Source organism: Amblyomma americanum, chromosome 7 (genome assembly GCF_052857255.1).
Source record: "Amblyomma americanum isolate KBUSLIRL-KWMA chromosome 7, ASM5285725v1, whole genome shotgun sequence".
NCBI lineage: Eukaryota > Metazoa > Arthropoda > Arachnida > Ixodida > Ixodidae > Amblyomma > Amblyomma americanum.
In genome coordinates, this window is record NC_135503.1 from 151,168,703 (window position 1) to 151,189,090 (window position 20,388).

The 20,388-nt window shown below is 48.2% G+C and overlaps 2 protein-coding genes across 4 annotated transcripts in view; both read right to left on the minus strand.

Annotated features, from left to right (window-relative positions):
• Positions 1–744: 744 nt before the first annotated feature.
• The window catches only part of LOC144096676 (uncharacterized), a 109,069-nt gene continuing 89,425 nt past the window's right edge, over positions 745–20,388 (minus strand). For all 3 annotated transcript variants that reach the window (XM_077629514.1, XM_077629513.1, XM_077629512.1), the window contains 3 exons: positions 19,923–20,111; positions 11,305–11,571; positions 745–3,049 (listed from right to left, as the gene is read on the minus strand). In XM_077629514.1, the coding sequence (XP_077485640.1) occupies positions 2,921–3,049; positions 11,305–11,571; positions 19,923–20,111 (585 nt within the window). In that variant the 3' untranslated portion in view covers positions 745–2,920. The remainder of the gene's footprint in view (positions 3,050–11,304; positions 11,572–19,922; positions 20,112–20,388) is intronic.
• LOC144096866 (uncharacterized) lies at positions 12,933–17,099 on the minus strand. Its single transcript, XM_077629711.1, has 2 exons — positions 17,056–17,099; positions 12,933–15,939 (listed from the first exon to the last, which is right to left on the minus strand). The coding sequence occupies exons 1-2, from the start codon at positions 17,097–17,099 to the stop codon at positions 15,408–15,410; spliced, it is 576 nt and encodes a 191-aa protein (XP_077485837.1). The 3' UTR covers positions 12,933–15,407.

Here is a 20,388-nt window from a genome sequence, read left to right on the forward strand (position 1 = left end):
TAGTCTGTCCCACGGTTCATCCAAAACCTTCATTTCTGGCTTTAATGGTTTAACATCCTGAAGCTGCAAAATGGCTTCAAGAGAGTCTGTGGTGGTATCGCGGAGAGTTCTAGATTTAAGGTCGTTAACATGAACTGAAATCACACAGCCCATGAGTGGCTAAAGGAGCATAGACACCAAATTTTTTGCTTCAGTGTTTTCTTCTTTCAAATGATACATTAGGTGTTGGTATACATGGATCACCCGTAGTATTTGCCTACGACCGGTAAATAATTTAGAATTGAATTTCTTCTTGATGCTGTGCCAGTTTTGTCTTCATCAGTGTAGTTGGTGTTTGGGTCACGTGAGGTATGAAAGAAATGGCAACTACTGATACGTCGTTTATTGCTACTCCAGCTCTAAAAGCAGGCTGTCTTAAGTGTTGCAGTCAATTAAAACGGCGTACCAGCGATTATACTTGTCTTCTTCGTGGCTCATGAGACCTAAACACCAACTACACATCACAGCCATTGCTCGGTTGGTGAAAGCAAAAGCGAAAAATACATCAAGAAAACCAGATATATATATTATATGGTGGTTTTAGGCGAATACCATGTAGTGAACAATGTATAAAAATTGCTAACGCATTAATTAAAACAAGAAAACGCATACAAAATTAGTGTCTATGGTCCTTTAATGCATCCCGCCAACCTGGCACACAGCTTCACAGCATGCCAGACCAAGGGCAATGTACACGACCAGCAGTTTTGTATACAACTGCCACATTTATTTCCGTACACAGGCAGTACACACAAAGGAAAGGGGGGAAGGTGAATGGGTGGGGGAGGTGCCACAGTCTCATCTAACTGTTGCCCCAGGGCTGCACTAAGTACAGAACTGGGGCAGACCCAGGGCTCCCCCAGTGGACACTGCCTGGCTTGGGGCCAACGCAGAGTTCAATGTAACGATGGCAACAACATCGAGTGCCATGGCTATTTTCAAAAGCACAGCTGGAGGAGGAGGGGGTGATGCGGCTGCGCTCGTGCACCTAGGGTGCCAGGTGGATGAGGGCCACACCTGAGTCAGATGCCATGATCGCAGAGACTCCCTCAGAAACACTTCACCATGCAGACTGCACCCCAGGATCATAAGGGAAGTCACACACACACACGCACACTCCGTAAAGGATGAACTTTTTGGATGGTCGAGTCTGTCATTACGCAACATATGCAGGTGCCAGGTTTGTACTTTATATAAAATAAAACAATCTTTCATTGCACGGCTCGACCGAAAAACCGGCAACTTCACTGTTCTTTTGCAACACACACAGGCCACGGCAAAGACCAGCATTGTACTTCTAATAAAAATGCTTAATAATCACAAATAAAGGCAAATAAAAACTCTCCCTCTCTGCCCACAGTAAACTTTTATAAATAGTCTCTATGTGAACTGCAGCTACACAAGCAAGCTCTTACGACATTGCTATCATCAAGGACATGATTAAACCATCACACCTCTTAAAGCCATTTTTCCTTTCTGCAGTACAGCACAATAAACAGTGTGTCAACAAAACCAGAACATGATAAAGACACTGCACTTACAAATTATGTCCCAACTAAAAGCATTACTAAATTTCAATAAATGGATACTTTTCCATACAGGGCATTTTTTTTGCACAATAATTTAGCATCAGACACTTCCGACACTCCAGAAAACAAGCTTTGAATAACCGTCAAAATGTCTCGTCATGAACAATCACATCTAACTTGTAATAAAACACTACCATTCTGTGACATTGTGAAAATCCAAGCCCCAAATCCACAGAAACGGATTCAATGCAACTGGCAACTGGCGATAGCTCGACTAGAACAACTTCTTAAGATGCAATGTCTACAAACCAATTGCCAATTTTGATTGATTCTGTTGCACACCTCACCATAAGCAAAAACATGCACCCAGCAGAGGAACAACTGCTAGTACATAAAAAAAAAAACAGCTCAACATGATCAGAAACAAATGCTACAGAAGGTTTTGTGCAATATCAAAAACCCATTCGCACAAGTGAGCACATTCACTCAAGCAATGAAAACTCCAGTGTGCAAAATGAAAAGGAAATAAAATGTGAATATGAAAAATCGGTAGCGTGCACATGAACAGCCTTCCGTCGACTGAAATAGATGACAGAGACAACCGACAAATGAAGAAAGCTGGGATATTGCCACATAGTCTCCCCCACAATCAGGCCTAATGGGTGAACAGAAGATGCCCCTCAAATCGAGGTGCACAGCTGCAGGATTAGAAGGCAGCAACGCAGGACGAGCACTTGCCCCTTGTCTATCCTTTTTGTCTCTTCATCTTATGCGCTGTAGTGAAATGTGGACCAATACCAAATCTCCAAACTTGCCTTACTCCTATAGGCGCTAGACTACCAGGCCCACCAACTCTGCTCTGAAACAGACTCCTACATTGGACGCTGTGGCTTGGCAAAAGCGTCCACTGTCTGCTGCTTTCCAGCATAGGAGAAATGACCAGCCTACCCCAACCACACTCTCTTCCCAGTTCCACACCTACCTCCAGTCAGTGCTGGAGCTCTTGCAAGTTACAAGGGACACTGCCCAAAAGAGCCCACAAGGACTGTATGCAAGGGGGTCTGCTAGTCCACAATGCGCAACTGCCTAAAGAGGATGACACTAGCCAGTGGCGAAAGTGTGGGGGAGCTTCAGGCTAAAACCAAGGGGTTAATGGCGCTAAGGACTGGGACAGCGGCGCGTCGTCATGAGTGAGAAGAAAGGAGCAAGGTTGTCCAGTGGGGGCAGGGGGGAGGGGGCACCACCATCTCTACAAGAAACAGTTCACCCACAGATGACGCTAGGGATTTTATTAAAAAAGGGGGGGTACGGAGGAAACGGGGGCACGGCCCCCTCGAACCCCACCCCCCTCTTCACGGGCTGCAGAAAGCCAGCCGGGCCAGGTGGGTGCCTTCTGTAAGCGGCTGCAGCAACCTCAGGTTCTCAGAGCTGAACCAGGCGGGAGAGTTGGCGGGGCACTGAGCAGGGACCCCTTCCTCCACCTGCAACCACCCAGAATCACAGCTGCACTTCACCAGCAAACAACTAGGGCCTGCTGCAAATGCTCCATCTCACATGGCCATTCCACACATGCTCAGGTCCGCCTTATTGCTCTCCCAAGCGTCCAAGTAATGAGGGAAAGCCTGACGCTTGCATGCAGGAGGCAGACTTAGCACAGCGGTTAGAGCAAGTGCAAGCTCAATCTGCTTGCTTTTTGGACATTGAACTTGCTTTACTCTTATCAAAATACTATTGCAGTGAATAACACAGCTTGCTAGTAATGCATCAGCTGCACTAAGACTGCCCTGTGAGTTACAAACAAAATACTCGCCATGTAGATGGGTGGCACCATACGTCAAACATGTCACAAGCACTTTTTTTTAACAATTAGCACATGAACAAAATGAAATGCCGCAATGCATGAGCAGAGTACGTGTACCAATGGACTGTCAGAAGAAGTCTGTGCTAAATGATGTGGAGGAATTGGCTTCTCTGCAATGCATGGGTGCTTTTTCAGTCATGTGACCACTTCTTTTCAAATCTGCTAAAAGTTTTTTGATAGCTCATTTAGTTCATTTCTTACCCACAATACAATGCTAGAAACAATGCACGTTTGTGCACACTTCGGCGATTACAGGAAGCCCAGCAGAACACTAGAATTCAATAAAGCATAAATATATAGTGCTCCATTACTGCTCTGTTCTAGAAAAAACTTCGAATCTGAAGTTTCAGTTTTACCATTCCCAGGCAAGAAACTTTTGAAATTATTTTGCTGAATATGTTTGGTAAAAGCTCTGAAAGTAGTTTCCTTGAATTCAGGACATGCTAAAGCATAACCATGCCAATTTTCATTGTGATTGGACTACAAAAAGTGCTCAAAGTTTAGTGCACAAACCCTAAAAATGGGACAAAATGAGGAACAGAGAAAAACGCGTTTGAAAGTTAAAAAACATGTTTACTACTGTACTAGTCAGTCAATACTAATTAAATTTGCACAAAATGCCAGCAATGATGTCTCAGAAGAGGGCACAAAGCTAGAAGGCACCAGCCCCATACGTCGGCCCCTCACAGTCCCTGCGAGCCAACTCCTCCAGACGGGCATTCGTTGCGTTGTGGCGAGGGCCTGCAACGTTGCGCGATGCCCCCGCATTGTGGCGGTGGGCCTGCAAGCTTTCGCGGCGGCAGCATGCACTTTTTTGCCAATATCAGCAAAAGCATTGTGGTGCACCGGTTTCGAAAAACCCATAATCGCAAAAAACCACAAAAGCTGCTCATCTCCAACGCCGATCGCGCGCAGCGACCACGGACTTTATGTTCACGGCGAAGGTGTCCCGTGCACTGCCGTGGGCGGATGCCTCATCACTGCCGTTGCACGATCAAGATACGCGGCTCGAAGAATATGTTGATGAAACAACTGTTGTCGGACACGCGTCATTTCCGCAGTAGAGTTCCAAAAACGATTCAAGTCCTTTCCGTTTTGCGGCCGATTCTCTGACCGAGAGATCACTTCTTCCACAGGCGGGGCATGCCGCCTGTGCTTCCGCGCTCGTTCTCACGCTTGTTTTGGTCGTCGATTATCTTTATCTTTTGCTCAGATGCATTGACGAAGTCATTGATGCTTCGCAAGAAGCTTGAAGGATCCAAATCGGGTGCATCGCCATCGTTGCAGTTAGGTCTAGCAGCAGACGAACCTCCCGTCACCGGAGCTCTCCGCTTGCGCTTGGGGCGTCCTTCCTTTACACTGATACCTCGTCAGGAACTTGCGTGAACGAAAATCTCGTTTCTCGGTCACATCCATGGCAGAGAAAGGAGAAAAACCCGGGCAGAAGTGTTGGTTCATGTCTCGGTGGCGGCAGAATGAAGTAAGAGCGCCTGCGTCCGACCGTGCGTGGAATGCTCGTAGCCAATGGAAGGGCTCTGATCATGCCACGTGATTCATACCCCTGTCACACGGGCATTTCGAAGGCCCTCGAACCGATAGTCTATCGACTCAAAGGCGATCGAGCGCTGCTACATGGGCAGTTTCAATGGCCATCGAGTCAATAGTCTATCCAGTCAACGAAGCAGCGCGGAACTCCATGGAGATTTCGAGGGCCTTCGAGCGCAGCCCAAGGTTGCTAACGTTGCTTCGAGCGGCGCCAAGCGCATTTTCGCGCACGACACATTCACGGTACAAAAGCATGAACAAACATTATTAGCCTAAACTTCAATGCAAGCAGTCAGTACAATAATTTTAAAATTGTATAAGACTGGTTTTAAGCGCATTAATTTTGCGTTGCGGTCTTTGTGTTGCTTCCATACTTAGCGTTGACAACATGGCGGCGCCCTGCCCGCCCGCTTCACAGCAATAATAGCTTCGTCGCTAATCCCTCGAAGCAATATCGTGTTCTAAGCTGTTGTATTCGCCTTCGATTTGTCGATTCTTATCCTCGCATAAAGTTTCAAGAGACAAATAGCTCGTTTTTCAGATATCGAGGCGATTTCCCAGGTCTTAAGCATGACCAAGCAGCGCACCAACGCAGTTGGACTGGCTTGGTTTTGGCTCGTCTTGTATTAGAGTGGCTACAGCAGTGTCTGCTTCTGTCCGCCGCGTACGCGCAATTTAAAGGGTTTTAAACGACATGCGCGTATGCGTGTATTTAAGCATGTAGTATACATTTATCAAATATTTTTATTATTTTTGCAAAATCCAAAGTAGCGATTGTGGCGCCACACTAGCTTGGCGTAAGACACGAGAACCACTTCAATGGCCATTGAGATTTGCCGTGTAGCAGCGACAGAACTCCTTCGAGTTCGATGGCGATTGAGAATTTCGAAGACCTTCGACTCGATGGCCATTGAAACTTGCCGTGTGACAGGTGACAGGCCCAGTGTGACAGGCCCAGTCGCGACGCTAGACTCAGGCGGGAAACAATCTTTTTTTTTTCCGTATTTTATCAAGAATGTGCCGCTGCCAAATTCGCTTCTGGTAGACGAGGGTTGGGCCTACTTCCCCACGAAAATTCAAGAGCGGGCGACGCCGTGGAGCGAAATGCCGCGTTCCCAATATTCGGTCAAATTCGCACTTTCCCGAGCCACCACAAGTGCTTTAATTGCATTTTTTATTAACTCCCCATTGATTATCGGCGTTGATTTTTTTATACACAAAAGAAGAGGCTTGGGGGAATACAAAATGCAAGAACACACAAAATAGACTTTTTCAAAAAAAAATGCAGTTTTTTCGCTCGCATCTCCCCTTAAACTCTTTCTCAGGAGAGTTTTAGTCTACACACATGAAGAGAAGAGCAGGGGTGGCATAACCTACACCAATATCGTGAACGTGGGCGCAAGATACCTCAGTGCTCCTCGAAGCAAACACAGATCAGAACGCTTCACGACAGGCTTTCTCAGCGCAGTATCCGAAATAAGTGGCAATTAACCTTTCTAATTTCAACTGTCGATGTAAACAAGAAGGTATCGCCTGCTACGAAGTTGGCTAGCAGTGACACTGCAACTACGAAAGCCAATGCCGGCAGAGCGCTTGCCTCTGTCATTATCTTTTTTCGCTATCTTCATTCTTGTGGGTCTTCCGTGCAGCGAGTGCAGCACAGCTGTCAAAGGTAGAGTTTGAGGACACAGCCACAGGGCCGCGCACACAATGCATGCTGACATCCCGAATGGTGCAATCATGCAGAAGTGTCGAAGCCCTATCAAACACCTCGTTATTCACTTTTATATTTGAAACGTTAGAATATTCACCCAATCCTAGTAGTATGCCTTTGACTCAAAGGTCATGAGAATTTAGTCAAGCAACTTCTTTTTATGCGAGAGCATATACAGCTCCAGTCGAAAAGCCGACAGCGTAGTAGTAGTCGGCACTGCGTGTTGGAAATAATCAGGGACTGCTTAAAAAAAATTGTATCATGGTAATTTGTGGTTCTAGTGATTGATTTGTGTGTTATAGGTGATGATGAGTTAATGAAATCATTGTAATTATTGATTATTTAAAGAAAAAAATTAAAAATTGGAAATGCGGGGCTCAAACATGTCAAAATGGTCAGAATGAAAATCCAATGCTTGATGATGCTACAGTAGCCGACGGGTAATTCGGACTCAAATAATTCGGACTTGTAGAATATTTCGGACCCCGATGAGGCACCGTCAGTCACCCCATAGAAGCACATACATATTCACGACGGACATTTCGGAAAGTCCGAAAGTTTGATTTTTCGGGCTAATTTTTTCAGTCGCCTGCGGGCCAAAATCGGCCATCATATCAGCTTTTCAACGGCGCAAAAGGCGCCACCTTGGATTGAGGTGGATTTACGCTGCAGTTGGATTGGCTTGACATACTTTCGGTACCTCAATGTTGCCAGTAGAGGTCCCTGCAATCTCTACACTTCGAGGTGGCAGCCCGATTGTCATCACCGTCAACTTGCTTTTGTTGCCCAAGTTGTCGCGGGTGTTGTATCATAGTAATGATAATTAGCAATGAAACAGTACACGTAGGATACGGTCGAGCCAATCTGTATTCTCCTACTTCGTCGTCTTCTCTCCCCCCATGCGCGCGAGTGCGTGCAGCGCACTTGCCACACTTCATCTTTATCACATTTCCGCCGCACTTAAAAAAAACAAAATGTCTAGCAGATGTCATAGTCTTTGAACCACGCAGGCCGCTTCTTTTTGCGAGTACTTTGGCGAGGCGGCGCAGGAGGTGAAGCCGCAGTTGCCGCTGTGGATTTACTACACGAGGGTTGAGGAGCGGCTGCCGATTCCGGAGCGGGCGGAACGGCTGGCATCATATGGATTGAAGGCGCGTCCGAAGAAGGACCACGGTTCCGGACTGTGGACTGGGCGGCGGCATTCGGTTGCCGTCGATAGGCGGCGAAATATCAGCGAAAAGGGCCGCTGGAGCTGAGGAGGACAGTTGCTGCTGAACTACTTCTGGGCGAACCGCAGAAAACTTGGACGAGTGCCACACTCGCCCATCATCCAGCAGATAAGATGCAGGTCCACGCTGCTCCACAACCTTCCGAGGCTCCGAAAACCGAGCTGACAGTTTGCCTCGCACATTTGGTTTGCGGACACGCACGTACTGGCCAATCTGAAAGTCACGACACTGGGCGCCACTCCGCTGGTCCGCATAAAGCTTGTATTGCGCTTGTTTCTCGTCAAGCCTCTGCCGCAAAAGCTTAAGCGCTTTTGTCGGATCCATTGAGAACAACTGATCCGGCAGTCCTACGACGTTAAGTCTTGTGCGGGGCAACCGGCCATGAAGTAGGACAGCTGGTGCAATTCCTGTCGTGGCATGGGGCGTACAGCGGTAGACACCGAGGTAGTCCACAATCACTGTACGTAGGTCGCGTCGCTCGCACAGAGCTAGCTGAATGTAGGACTTAAGCACTCGATTGAATCGTTCAACAAGTCCATTAGCTTGGGGATGGTACACTGAAGAGTAGCAATGGCGTATCCCCCGTTCGCGGAGGAAAGTTTGCATGGCCATCGATGAAAATTGAGGTCCGTGGTCAGAGACAATCTCTTGAGGGTAACCCTCACGAGCGAAGAGGCCAAGCAGGAATTCTTGAACGGTTTGAGTTGTGATGGCATCAGCGAAGACAACTTCTGGCCACTTACTGTAATAATCCATGAGAGTAATCCATGAGAGTAATCGCGAAGCGGCAGCCACTGGGAGCTTGGTCGAAAGGCCCCACGATATCAATGGCAACCTTATCCCAAGGTTTCTCTGGGAAGGCAACAGGTTGCAGAGGAGCTGCCACCGGACGAGCCGATTTGTCACAGGACTGGCACACGACGCATGTCCGTACCATTTCTTCGCCGTGCTCGTCCATTCGCGGCCACCAGTAGAGCTCTCGCAGTCGACTTTTCGTGCGGCTGATCCCGGGGTGTGACTCGTGCGCGATGTCCATGAGGCGTCGTCGCAAACTTTCGGGAACGACGAGCCTGTCACCTCGGTACAAGACGCCTTGCACGACGGACAGCTCCGAGCGCAGGAGATAGTATGGCCTAAGGTTCTCCGGTAGGGATTTCTTGTCCGGCCATGTCGCCGATGTAAACTGAATGGCTTGAGCAACTGCCGCGTCGCTGATGGTTGCCTCTTGAAGCTCTTGTAGAGTCACGGCTGGCGATAGCAGGCAGACGAAGTCGTCGTCACTGGCGTCGAACTCACTGGGCTCACTGCACGATGTGGTCGGTAAGGGAAGGCGAGACAGAGCATCCGCAACAGAGTTGTCATTGCCTTTGCGGTACTCTACAGTGTAGTTGTAGCACAACAGGCGAGCCGACCAACGTGAAATTCACAACGGCCGATGGCCCGTTCCTTTCGTCGACAGCAAAATGACAAGTGCACTGTGGTCGGTGCGTAGAACAAAAGGCCGGCCCCACAAATACACGTGCCACCGTTCGCACGCCCAAACGCAAGCTAGGGCCTCACGTTCACCAACAGAGTACTTTCTTTCTTGGGGTGTCAAGGTACGGGAGGCAAACGCAACAGTTTGCAGGGAATGGCCGTTGTCTTGCTGAAGCACTGCCCCAAGGCCATATCCGGAAGAGTCAGTCGTTACGACCACGGGAAGGGCAGGATCAAAAAAATGCAACACGTCCCATGACGTCAACATGGACTTCAGTAGTTTGAAGCTTGAATCCGCAGCAGCAGTCCAAGTGAAGGCGGAGTCGCTGCCTCGAAGTAGGGCGCGCATAGGCTCAACGACGTCGGAGTAATGCCCGCGTGGGTTCGGATCCCATCCTTGTCGCCAAAATATGTTGTATCGTAGTAATGATAATTAGCAATGAAACAGTACACGTAGCATACGGTCGAGCCGATCTGTATTCTCCTACTTCGTCGTCTTCTCTCCCCCCCATGCGCGCGAGTGCGTGCAGCGCACTTGCCACACTTCATCTTTATCACAGCGGGCAGTTATTGCTTGTCCTGTATACGTTGAAAATTGGTGGTTGGGGGAAGGAAATTGTGCAGGAGCTATCTCACGTCTCGGCGGGAAAGGATAAAGGAGGGACTGAGAGAAGAAAGGAAGATAGAGGTGCGGTAATGGAGGGCTCCGGAATAATTTCGACCACCTGGGAACTTTAACGTGCACTGACATCGCACAGCACACGGGCGCCCTTGTGTTTCACCTCCATCGAAATGCAGCCACCGCGGTCGAGTTCCAACCCGGGTGCTCCAGATCAGTAGCCGAGCTCCCTAACCACTGAGCCACCGCGGCGGGTCTCATACGTCTCATACGTTCGCCATTCGCCATTTCGTCACTTGGGTTTCTCTGACGGCGTCGACCGAGTGGCGCTCAGTCTTCACGAAGTTCATCTGTTCGCCGTTTTGTGATTGCGTCCGGCGGTTCCGCCGCTTTGAGCGAAAAGTGCCTTATCTTTGCGTGTGTTTGACGAGCGGTGTGGTGCACACTCAGGTTGGGGACAACATGGACCCGCCGGGTCCATCAAAGAAGCGTGGGAAGTATTCCAACTAAATGCGGTGACCTTGCTGTCCTAGCGTGTACAGTGAAAGCACTACTCTGGCGCAAATACAGGCGCAAATCGTCGCCAGCAAGAGAAATTTGTCGCGAGGTAAAATCAGTGACATTTTAAAGCCAATTTCATCTAAATAAAGTTATTTTTTTGTACTTTGTACTTCACGGATTTTTCGGACTGTTTGATTATTTGGACCATTTTTCGGGTCCCTTCGAGTCCGTAAAAGCGGTCGGCGACTGTAATTAAGAAAATTTAGTGTGTGTAACTGATCAATTAATTGAAAGAATTGAAAAAAATTAAAAAGCGTTCAAAGATGTCAAACAGCTCAGAATGAAAAGCCAATGTTTGCTGATGCTGAGTATCGGTGTAACCTTTACACTGATCTTGTAAAATGGTTTACGGTTTATGGGGGTTTAACGTCCCAAAGCGACTCAGGCTATGAGAGACGCCATAGTGAAGGGCTCCGGAAATTTCGACCACCTGGGGTTCTTTAATGTGCACTGACATCGCACAGCACACGGGCCTCTAGAATTTCGCCTCCATCGCAATTCAACCACCGCGGCCAGGATCGAACCCGAGTCTTTCGAGCCAGCAGCCGAGCGCCATGACCACCCAACCACTGCGGCGGCTCCATCTTGTAAAAGAATGTAAAAAAATTGCATCAGCATCAGATGACGCACCCCACTGCTGCAGTGCAGTTGTCTAAGACATTGTCTTTTCCCTCTCGAAAGTATGAGACTTGAACATGCACATGCATGCAGCAGATGGAGCCCATCCTCACCTTGGCGGCGTAGCAGCTGCGTAAACTTGAAGAAGGGTGCTGGAAGGCCTTCCACAACAGGTTTACGAGGGCAGCGCTCTCCCGGCCGGGCAGGGCCACATCGCGGTGCCGCTGCAGCTCCTCGATCATGTCGTCGTCCAGGTAGCCGTCACGCAGCAGCTGGTAGGCAGGGCTGCCCGCTGCCAGCTGCAGTCGCCCGACCAACAAGCGGCCCGCCGGCACAGCCCCACACACCTCCCGACACAGCTCACGGGCTACACAGCACACCTGCAGATCAAAGAAAAAGCGTGCCAGAGCATTTTGTGGCAACTTGCAATAGTCATTTTGTGACAACTACCGTAAAAACCGGAATATAGGTCGAACTTTTTTCAAAAAACCATGGCGAAAAGTCGACCCCCGTCTTATATACCGGTCATTGGCGGAAAAACTACGGAAGCCTTGCAACAATGGGCGCCTGAAGTCAACAGCCTCCATCACATGCTCCATCGCCATGAGCAGCCGCGCGGCTTGGCTACGTTGTCACACCGCCATTTTGTGTTTGCCTTGTTGCAAACCATTTTATTACAAAATGAGCGGAAGCCGACGGCAGCGCACCGTCACCTTCAAGAAAAACGCAATTGAGTATGCGGAAGCTCACAGCAACCTGGCAGCAAGGTGCGAATTTGGAGTATCCGAAAAGAGCATTCATTACTGGCGGAGGCAGAAGCTGCACATTACTACTTGTAGCAACCAGAAGAAAACATCATTTCGTGGGCAGACCGCAGCACATCCAGAATAAGAAGGAAAGGTTGCGCTGCGTGCAAGATAGCTGCCTGTGACTGCTGAATGCATCCGCGTGAAAGCGGTAGAGATCACACGTGCCTCTAGACTCACGACGGTGCAATTCAAGGGCTCACCATCCTGGGTGCGGCGATTCATGAAGAGGAAGGACTTTGCTCTACGGCGCCGTACTTCTGTGTGCCAGAAACAAACACGCGGGTCAACGGGTGCGCAATACTGTTAAAAAATTGGCCAGGTGTACATACGAGCAGCACTTAAGTGAAAATAAACACTGTCACCATTGTGCAACCTGTCAAGTCGCATTTGTTTCAAGGTAAGGATGTCTTTCAGTACTTTTTCCATTGAAAAAGATATTTTTCATTTTTAGAATGGGTTAGTTAGGGGGTCGACCTATATTCCGATCCGACCTATAGTCCGGCTTTTATGGTATTTTTGCACTTGACAAAACTGTGCACAGTTAAATGTAGAAATACAGTTATGGCAGTTTTCTAGCAATGCTTTTTGTCATGAACATGATGCTCGTCAAAACACCCGTGTTCAACAGTACTGCAAAAAAATTTTTTCAGCAGTGCTAGTGCTTCACGGCTCCAACCACCAACGATGGCAACAGTGGAGTGGAAAATGTTTAACACAGTTGAACACAAAAAAATTCCCAGGAACTGGACTGAGCAAATGCAGCTCATGCGGGCAACTTTGAAAGTGTGACGTCACTGGATTGCGCAGCCATTGATATTCACTCTGCACTTGTTGGACAGAATTTCGCGCTCACTTTTGGTCATTTCAGACAAAAGATGACCCATGCTATCAATTGCATTCATCAGCTTAGCAACACATTCATGGCATGCTTTGTGACAGTACCCGTGACGTAATAGGTTGATCTGTCAAGACGTTAGTCGAAACCTGGTTTTGGTTTCCTGCTTTTTGCTCTTCTAAAATACTTCTACTGGGTATTTAGAAAAACGGTTTTTTGTACTGCGTACAGGGGACTCCAAGAAATGCGATAATCGACTAAAAATGTTCAAAAAACCTCTGGTGCTGCACTTTACGATGAACTTGAAGGAACCATGAAAATGTTAGTCTTATCAGAAGTTCATCCGAACGGAAATGCCTCAAAACAAGATGTGTGAGTGTGCTCGGCGTGTCCAAATACCGTATTTACTCGATTCTAACAAGCACCTTTCTGCTGGAAAAATCACCAAAACTGACATGCACATTAGAATAAAGTGCGAAAAAAACTTACACCAGCAGCACGATAAGTCATCAGCACCTCAAAATGGCGGCTTGATATTTCTGGCACATCAATATCGATATTGCCTACCCAGCCGGTCACAGTCGCGGTTTCTGATGAGCTTTGCAAGAATCTAAATTGTCTCATGAGCAAGGCGCCGACCTGGACCTAGCGAACATGGTAATGGTAATGTTGGTTGCAAAGACATGCCGAGTTCCCTAACGCCGGGTTGAAAACAAACAAGGCAATGTTGTACGTGGAGGCTTTTTGAGGAGGAACAGGGAACATGCCATCAACTTTCCTATTTATGGAATCTGATGAAAATTGGCAGGGTAGCTGGTAATGCTTCTGTGATACCACCATAAGAGTTTCTGATATCTCAACAACTTTTTTGTTTATCAAATTTTCCTCCTTTTCGTCTTATACCAAGCTTGAGCAACTTACAAAATATGATAAAAGTCTTCTTCGAACTGCATTGCATTCCAAATTGAATGGATGAGGTCGTGAAATTCTTAGGCTTTTTTATTCAGAATGCAAAAGTTTTTAGTTTTCAACTTTTATAAGCAGACTCTACAACAGGCATTTAGACTGTGAACGACTAGTCGAATCAGTAAGTCGGCAAACAGTGTGCCAGAAAACCAAGAATGTCGCGACCTGAACCGTTTCTAAAAGAATGCAGCAAAAAAATCTGGATCAAAATAGCAGCGGAACAACCGAAACAGGTGCCAAAAAAAAAAAATCAGTTTTGAGAAAATGGCTTCCGAAGTAGCACCTTTTATTTCACTTATCAAAAGGCACTGGGGGTGTAGTTTTTCGTGTTGTTTTCAACACGGGGCTTCTTGGGTGCCTTGACTCAAGATTGAAGTGCTTTTGCTGCCTTTCTTTTTCCCACAAGATATCCTTTTCCGCTGATCTGCGAAAAGCACCTTGGCCAGTTTATAGCCCTATTGTAGCACAGTATTCTGCAAAAGCACGGTACATGCAAACTGCTTCATTGGCAGCCGTCTTTGTAGCAATCGAAGTCACATTTTCATCTTTTGGCAGCAGCGAACAAATGACTGAATGCAGGCTTTTAGCAGCATTTCGGGTTTTTTCTCCCAAGACAATAACTGAGGAGCTGCACATCAGAAAGCCGCTGGTAAACAGGCAGCAATGCATCTGCGACATGCCTTGCGAGCTGGTACTTATGGGAGGGCAGAGGTTTGCCCTCTGCTTCAGCAGCTTACCGTTGGCATCAACTCTGTGGTCAATGAGGGCAAAGTTCGTGATGTGCGTCTTCATTGGAGGACGTTACGTGATAAAAGGTTGCCATCACAGCTTTTTGCATCTCCAACATTGTCACGATCACAGCTTTGCCATAATAATTGGTCAATTTCTGAATTAAATCCTGAGTGAGGCCACCTTTTCCACCAACAGGGCGACCCTCTTTTTCTCTTTGTGCTGAGAGCACGCAGTGCTGTGCGCATCCTTTTCTTTGTGTGGTTCCCACAATCCCCCTTTGTGAAAGGGATAAACCTGCAAGTCTCATCTTCACAGAGTGTCACGAAGGTTCTGCTGTCCCCCATCACAAACAACGTTTGTGTCTGTTTCACAATGTTGTGTTTGTTTCAAAGGACCTTCTAAGTAGGAGTAAGGCAGCTTCAACTCCCGTTCTGCCAGATTTAACATCTGTGTTTTTTTGGCCAATGTGGGGTGCCTTCCAGTCATCGTAATCATCGTCTCCTTCTTTGGGGCTCACCGTGCTTCCGTGGCACCGATGTCGAGCGCCAGTCCTGTGTAGAACTAGATGACAGTGCCAACACCTACGTGATACGTGTGGCCATGTGTCAACTATGCCCCATCATAGACCACCATTATATTCATTATGAAAAAACCTGGCGCTATCAAACGACGACACAGATAGCACCAGGTTTTTTCATAATGAACGTGTACCAACTAGCTCAACTTTCTGCCCTGTTGCACCGTTATATTACAGTAAAAGCTCGTTAATTCGAATTCCACGGGGCCGCCAGGCCAGTTCGAATTAACCAAAATTCGAACTAATGAAAGTGAGCAAAAATGGACGCGTTTGATGCCCGGAGGGCACGAAAAACATTTATTTAGCAAAAGAATCTGTTATCATCTTCTGCTTCTTCTCCCTGAGGGCTACCGTAGTCACTCGGTCTTCTAGCGCGCGAATGCGACGCAGGGAATCTTCTTCCCCCTCTTCAAAGCTGAAGAAAAGGCGCGCGACATTCAGCGCTCCCATAACTTCTGCCGCGGACGGACACACGGGCTCTTGCTCCTCATCGTCGTCCTCGTCTTCTGCCTCTTCTGGGACAGATTGCTCCCCAACAATTTCAGCGACAATGTCCTCATCACTTCGGGCACCGCACACTGCTGCATCGCTGTCTTCTTCAACGTAATCATCAAAACTAACGTCCTGCAGCACAGCACGCACAGCCGCAGGCAGAGGCTCTGGACTCCCATCGTCGCCACTTTCTTCCATACTTCCGGCAGCAAAGCCACAGTGGTGGAAGCAGTTTGCACTTGTGGACGGCGTGACCTGCTCCCATGCACGCACCAACATATGCATTGCTGTGAGCAATGTGATGGTGCTGGTCTTCTGGTTTTCCAGTGCACAAAATCTTGCGCTCGATCATGTGGCGCCTATAGAAACATTTAATGTTTCTGATCACCCCCTGATCCATTGGCTGCAAGGCCGCAGTCGTGTTGGCGGGCAAACATACTAGCCTTGTGGCTTTCAGCTCGGCGTCGACTTTGTGTGCCAAGCAGGCAGTTATCCACAATGAGAACTTGACGCTTCCCTAGCTCCATCCTCCGATCGAATTTCAGGAGCCATTTTTTAAACAATTCGCCCGCCATCCACGCCTTGCTGTTGGCGGCGTAATCTGTCGGCAGTGGCCTTCCTCGATGGCCTTCCTATTTCGGACGTAGGTCGACAACGTGCTTGGTGGAATCCCGTGCTTTTTTGCGATTTCCACTTTGCTGGCCTTCCGTTCGTCCACCTCGCGTAAAACCGCCACTTTCTCCTTCACCGTCTTGGCGCAGTATTTCCCACGCGAACACATCTCGCGGACACAAGCTCACAGCAAGCGGCGTGCAAAACGAGGGCTAAAACACTAAAACATCGTTCCTCAAAGCAGTCGCGGCAGGAAAGACTGGTTAGTACTTGTTCCAGCACCCTAGCGGCACCCCGATGGTTGTGCCATCTATCGTTCTGCCGTGAAAGCTTCCAACGATGGTTTTCAACAGCGGCGCTTGGCGGCGTGCAGTTCGAATTATGGGTGGCGGCGCCAATTTTTGAGTGAATTAACGAGCTGTTACGCGCATAGACTTCTATGCACTGCGAACCGGACCACGATGACTATTTCGAATTAACGAGTTGTGAATTAACGAGCTTTCTCTGTATTATTAAAGGCAGGGTCCATTTCACTGTAATCACTGCGAACAGTTGCAGCAGCATCAGAAAAATATTAGCAACGGCTGTCTCACTGGTCAGTCAGAATTCAGATGCTTCTGAAATGTCTTACGGTGTAGCACTCTGAGACACATTCATTCTCAAACAAAAATCGGTCAAAGCTGTTGCCCTTTTGCCAATGCTTGTTACAGCTTGCATAGCCCTCAAGTTCAGATAAATTCTTACAGCCTTCTTTCCGCGGCGATGACTACTCCTTTGCAACGGTGGCACAGAAAGCGCATGGTAGCATCAATTGTGCTGCCAACACAATCCTTGTTCCCACCTGTACTGAAAGCCCTGGTTGGGAGCACTGCTGGTACTTGGCATTCTCGCGAAGCGCGTTTAGGGTAGTGACTTGTACAATAACAAACTGATCTGCTTGTTCTGTACTGGCAGATGCCTCGCCCTCACCCATCAGTTCCATTTTCTGAGGCTCCATGTGCGCCTGAATGATGCACCCAGTGCTTGTGGATGGCATGGCATCTTCGCATTAAGTGCCAAGACGAGAACCCACAACATGCGCTATGAGATGACATGATGGCTTGAGCGCGACGCGGAAAGTTCAGAAGTGCCCCCGTGCTTGCACTTTGATGTTTCATCCACGTATGAAGCGCTCGGCAGCGGCTCTTGAACAGCGCCACCAACACCTGTAGCCGTGCAAACAGTACTCGCCTGTGCGTCCGTAACATCGGCTGTGTCCTGCACATCAGAAGTACTTGAAGCAGACAACTTCTTCACCACTGGCAATTTTTGCTTACAAGTGCCATAGGCATGCGCCGTCTTTACTTCAGCAGTCGCTGACCCATTATCACCAATGAAAGCCGCTTCCGGAACTATGCTCCACGTGTACTGACAAACATGGCGGCCACGTAAACCGTATTCGAAACCATGCTCTGTGCAAATGACTGACATGGCGAGCCGAGGAGGCGCACACAGCACACAATGCACCCACCAAGGAGACCAACTGCGCGCGCCGCCTATCGGAAATCGTAGCGCGACCTTGGAGCTCTTGCTTATGATGCGTTTGTTTCCACTCAGAGGAGACCGCTGAAGTGGGCAATTTGAAGTCAGAAGAACGCACTTTCCATACAGACCAAAATGGCCGCACTCCGTTGGGCGGTTTCTGAAAGATTGGGGCTAGAAAAACGCGTTTTGTCACGACTTGGAAGAAGTTTGCCACTACCTTTGATGATAAAAAAAAACTGTGATTTGGAGTACTTCTTGATGGTTTTCGACGATAAAAATTTGTAACCACATAAAAAAAGGATTTGTAAAAGCAGAAACTAACATATTCAAAACATTTTTTTTGCCCATTTTCCACAGTTTAAAGCAATGTCCCCACACTGGCGGTGCTGGACAGCCCCACGCTGTAACTGCCGCCCACACTCCCATCCAAGGCACACAGCGTCCTGGCGCACTGCCAAGTTCACTGAGCACACCATCGCCTCCACAGGTCACAGGTCCCCCCCACCCCCCCAAATGCTAACAGAAGACTGTATTGTAGCTGTTACTATCCATACCCAATGTCGATAAAAGCACACACTGGCATTGGCTGCCTTTCTGACCTTTTCTCTTCGTGTGGCACAGTGTGGGCAAGTTCCATGGCAGTAAATTTTTCAAAAGTGGTTTTTCACCAACATCATGGCACCAAGCAGACGATGTCATTATAACGCAGCCTAGAAGCAAAAAAGTGTGCTCGCTGCAGAGCAGTCTTCGAACCTGCAAGCCGGCTGGGACTTTGCCAAGAACGAAAACAACGTTCTCTTCTGGAGGGGGCTGCGTAATGCACTTTTTCCTTGCTCTGCAACAAGGAGGGCCTCCGTGAAGTCCGAAGGAAGGCCATCATCCGAAGTGGAATCAGCACTGGCAGAGTTCATGAAATCGCGAAGGTCAGCGGCACTTCCAGTGACTACAGAAGTGCTACAGGCCAGAGTGAGAGAGCTAGAAAGAGAGCGAGGAATTGCGTGGGACCAGTGAAACGCGCCAGCTAACTCCAAAAGGCCGTATCAAGCATGTGTCGCTAGTAGTTGTAGATAGCTGGATCGTTGCAACCTGGCAACACATCACGGAAAGCTTGGCTGCATGCTCGTTTCGAATGTACAGCATTCACAATGCACTTGATGGCGCATAAGATTGTGCACTGTACCAAGATGCCAGTGATAAGGAGGTCAGCGATGACAAGTGAGCAGGAGCAGGTTTGTGGAAATAAATGGCTTTTGCGTGCTTGTCCCTGCTGTCGTTCTTAATTGCTTTTTCTACCGGTTTACATGTTTTCAATGCTCTAGCACTTACAGTGGCCATTCTTCACATTTAGCAGTTGTGCGTTTGTCTGGCGTGTCAGGCAGCAGCTCGTTTAATCGTGAAAGGCTGCTGGGACAGAACAACAACCACTGATGGCCAGCACCTGCCATAGAAGGGCGCATCGCTTGACCACTGCACCACTGTGCCTGAACCAGAAGTGGCAGGAAGACTATGAATACAGAGAATGACCAATTCCACACATATGGGCACTAACCCATTATCGCTATCCGAACAACTGCCATCCGTGAACACTGGATATGAACATCGGAACTGAAGTGATAACTGAACTGCTAGCGCACCTAATTGCATTTGATCGAACTAGACAAATCGATTTTTTTTTTTGGCCATCAACTTTCATATGTCTGCTTAGGACCGCGGGCTGCCTAGATTCAAGTAAATATGGTATATGCGTGATTGGCAAATGCAGCTGGCAAGGCGATAAGGCCTTGCATGGATAATTTCAAAGCCAGCAGGTGCTTGATTAAGAATTTTATGAAAAACAGTAATTGTCGGCTCAAAGGCGAGCGGGCGTCTACCAGAAAGGCAAATCAGGCGGTAATGAGGTATGCTTCATCATGATATTAGAGTGGTTGCAATAAAGGTTGGTGCTCCAAGACAGAAGACCTTTTTCGTTATCGAAGCATGCAAATCTGATGTACGTTACAATCGAAGTCATTGCACATTTTTTTCCCGACCTTGAAAAACGGGTGTGCATTACAATCGAAAATGCATTAGATCGAGTGAATACAGTATCCTCACACAGAACAGTGAGGTTATAAAAATTAAAACATCCAAAGGAAACAGCTGACATCCTCTCAAGAAGTGAGCCCTTTATGTCAGTAACCCCACCTGCAGTGCATTGGTGCTGGACGCTGCTGGACTGAGCGCAGCGTTGGCCACAACCAGTTGCCTTGGCTGTGGCTCTGGCTGGCCCAAAACCAGTGGCTGCAGCCGCACAGTCAGCAGGTGACCGTCAGGCGTCTGCCGCAGGTGGCTCTGCACTGCCTCTCGGTCGGCCTCTTCTAGGGTCTCCAGGTCCTGTATCCAAAGACGGCAGAACGTCCCTCACTAGACACGCCAAGCATGTTGGCATACAGAGAGGGTGCCACTGAAGCAGCTAACATGCTACTCTTTCCATGTGCTCACTGGCTAGAATGATTCTGTCCTCTCAGGAGTACAGTACCCCAACTTCCTATGCTGCATGCTCACACCATTTCCGCCTCGCAATGCCATGCTGGGTCAGCCGTGCCTGTGGTGCTGCCATGGTGAGCAAAATGAAGAGACTCAAGTGGAAAGACATTTTTATCATGGTAGC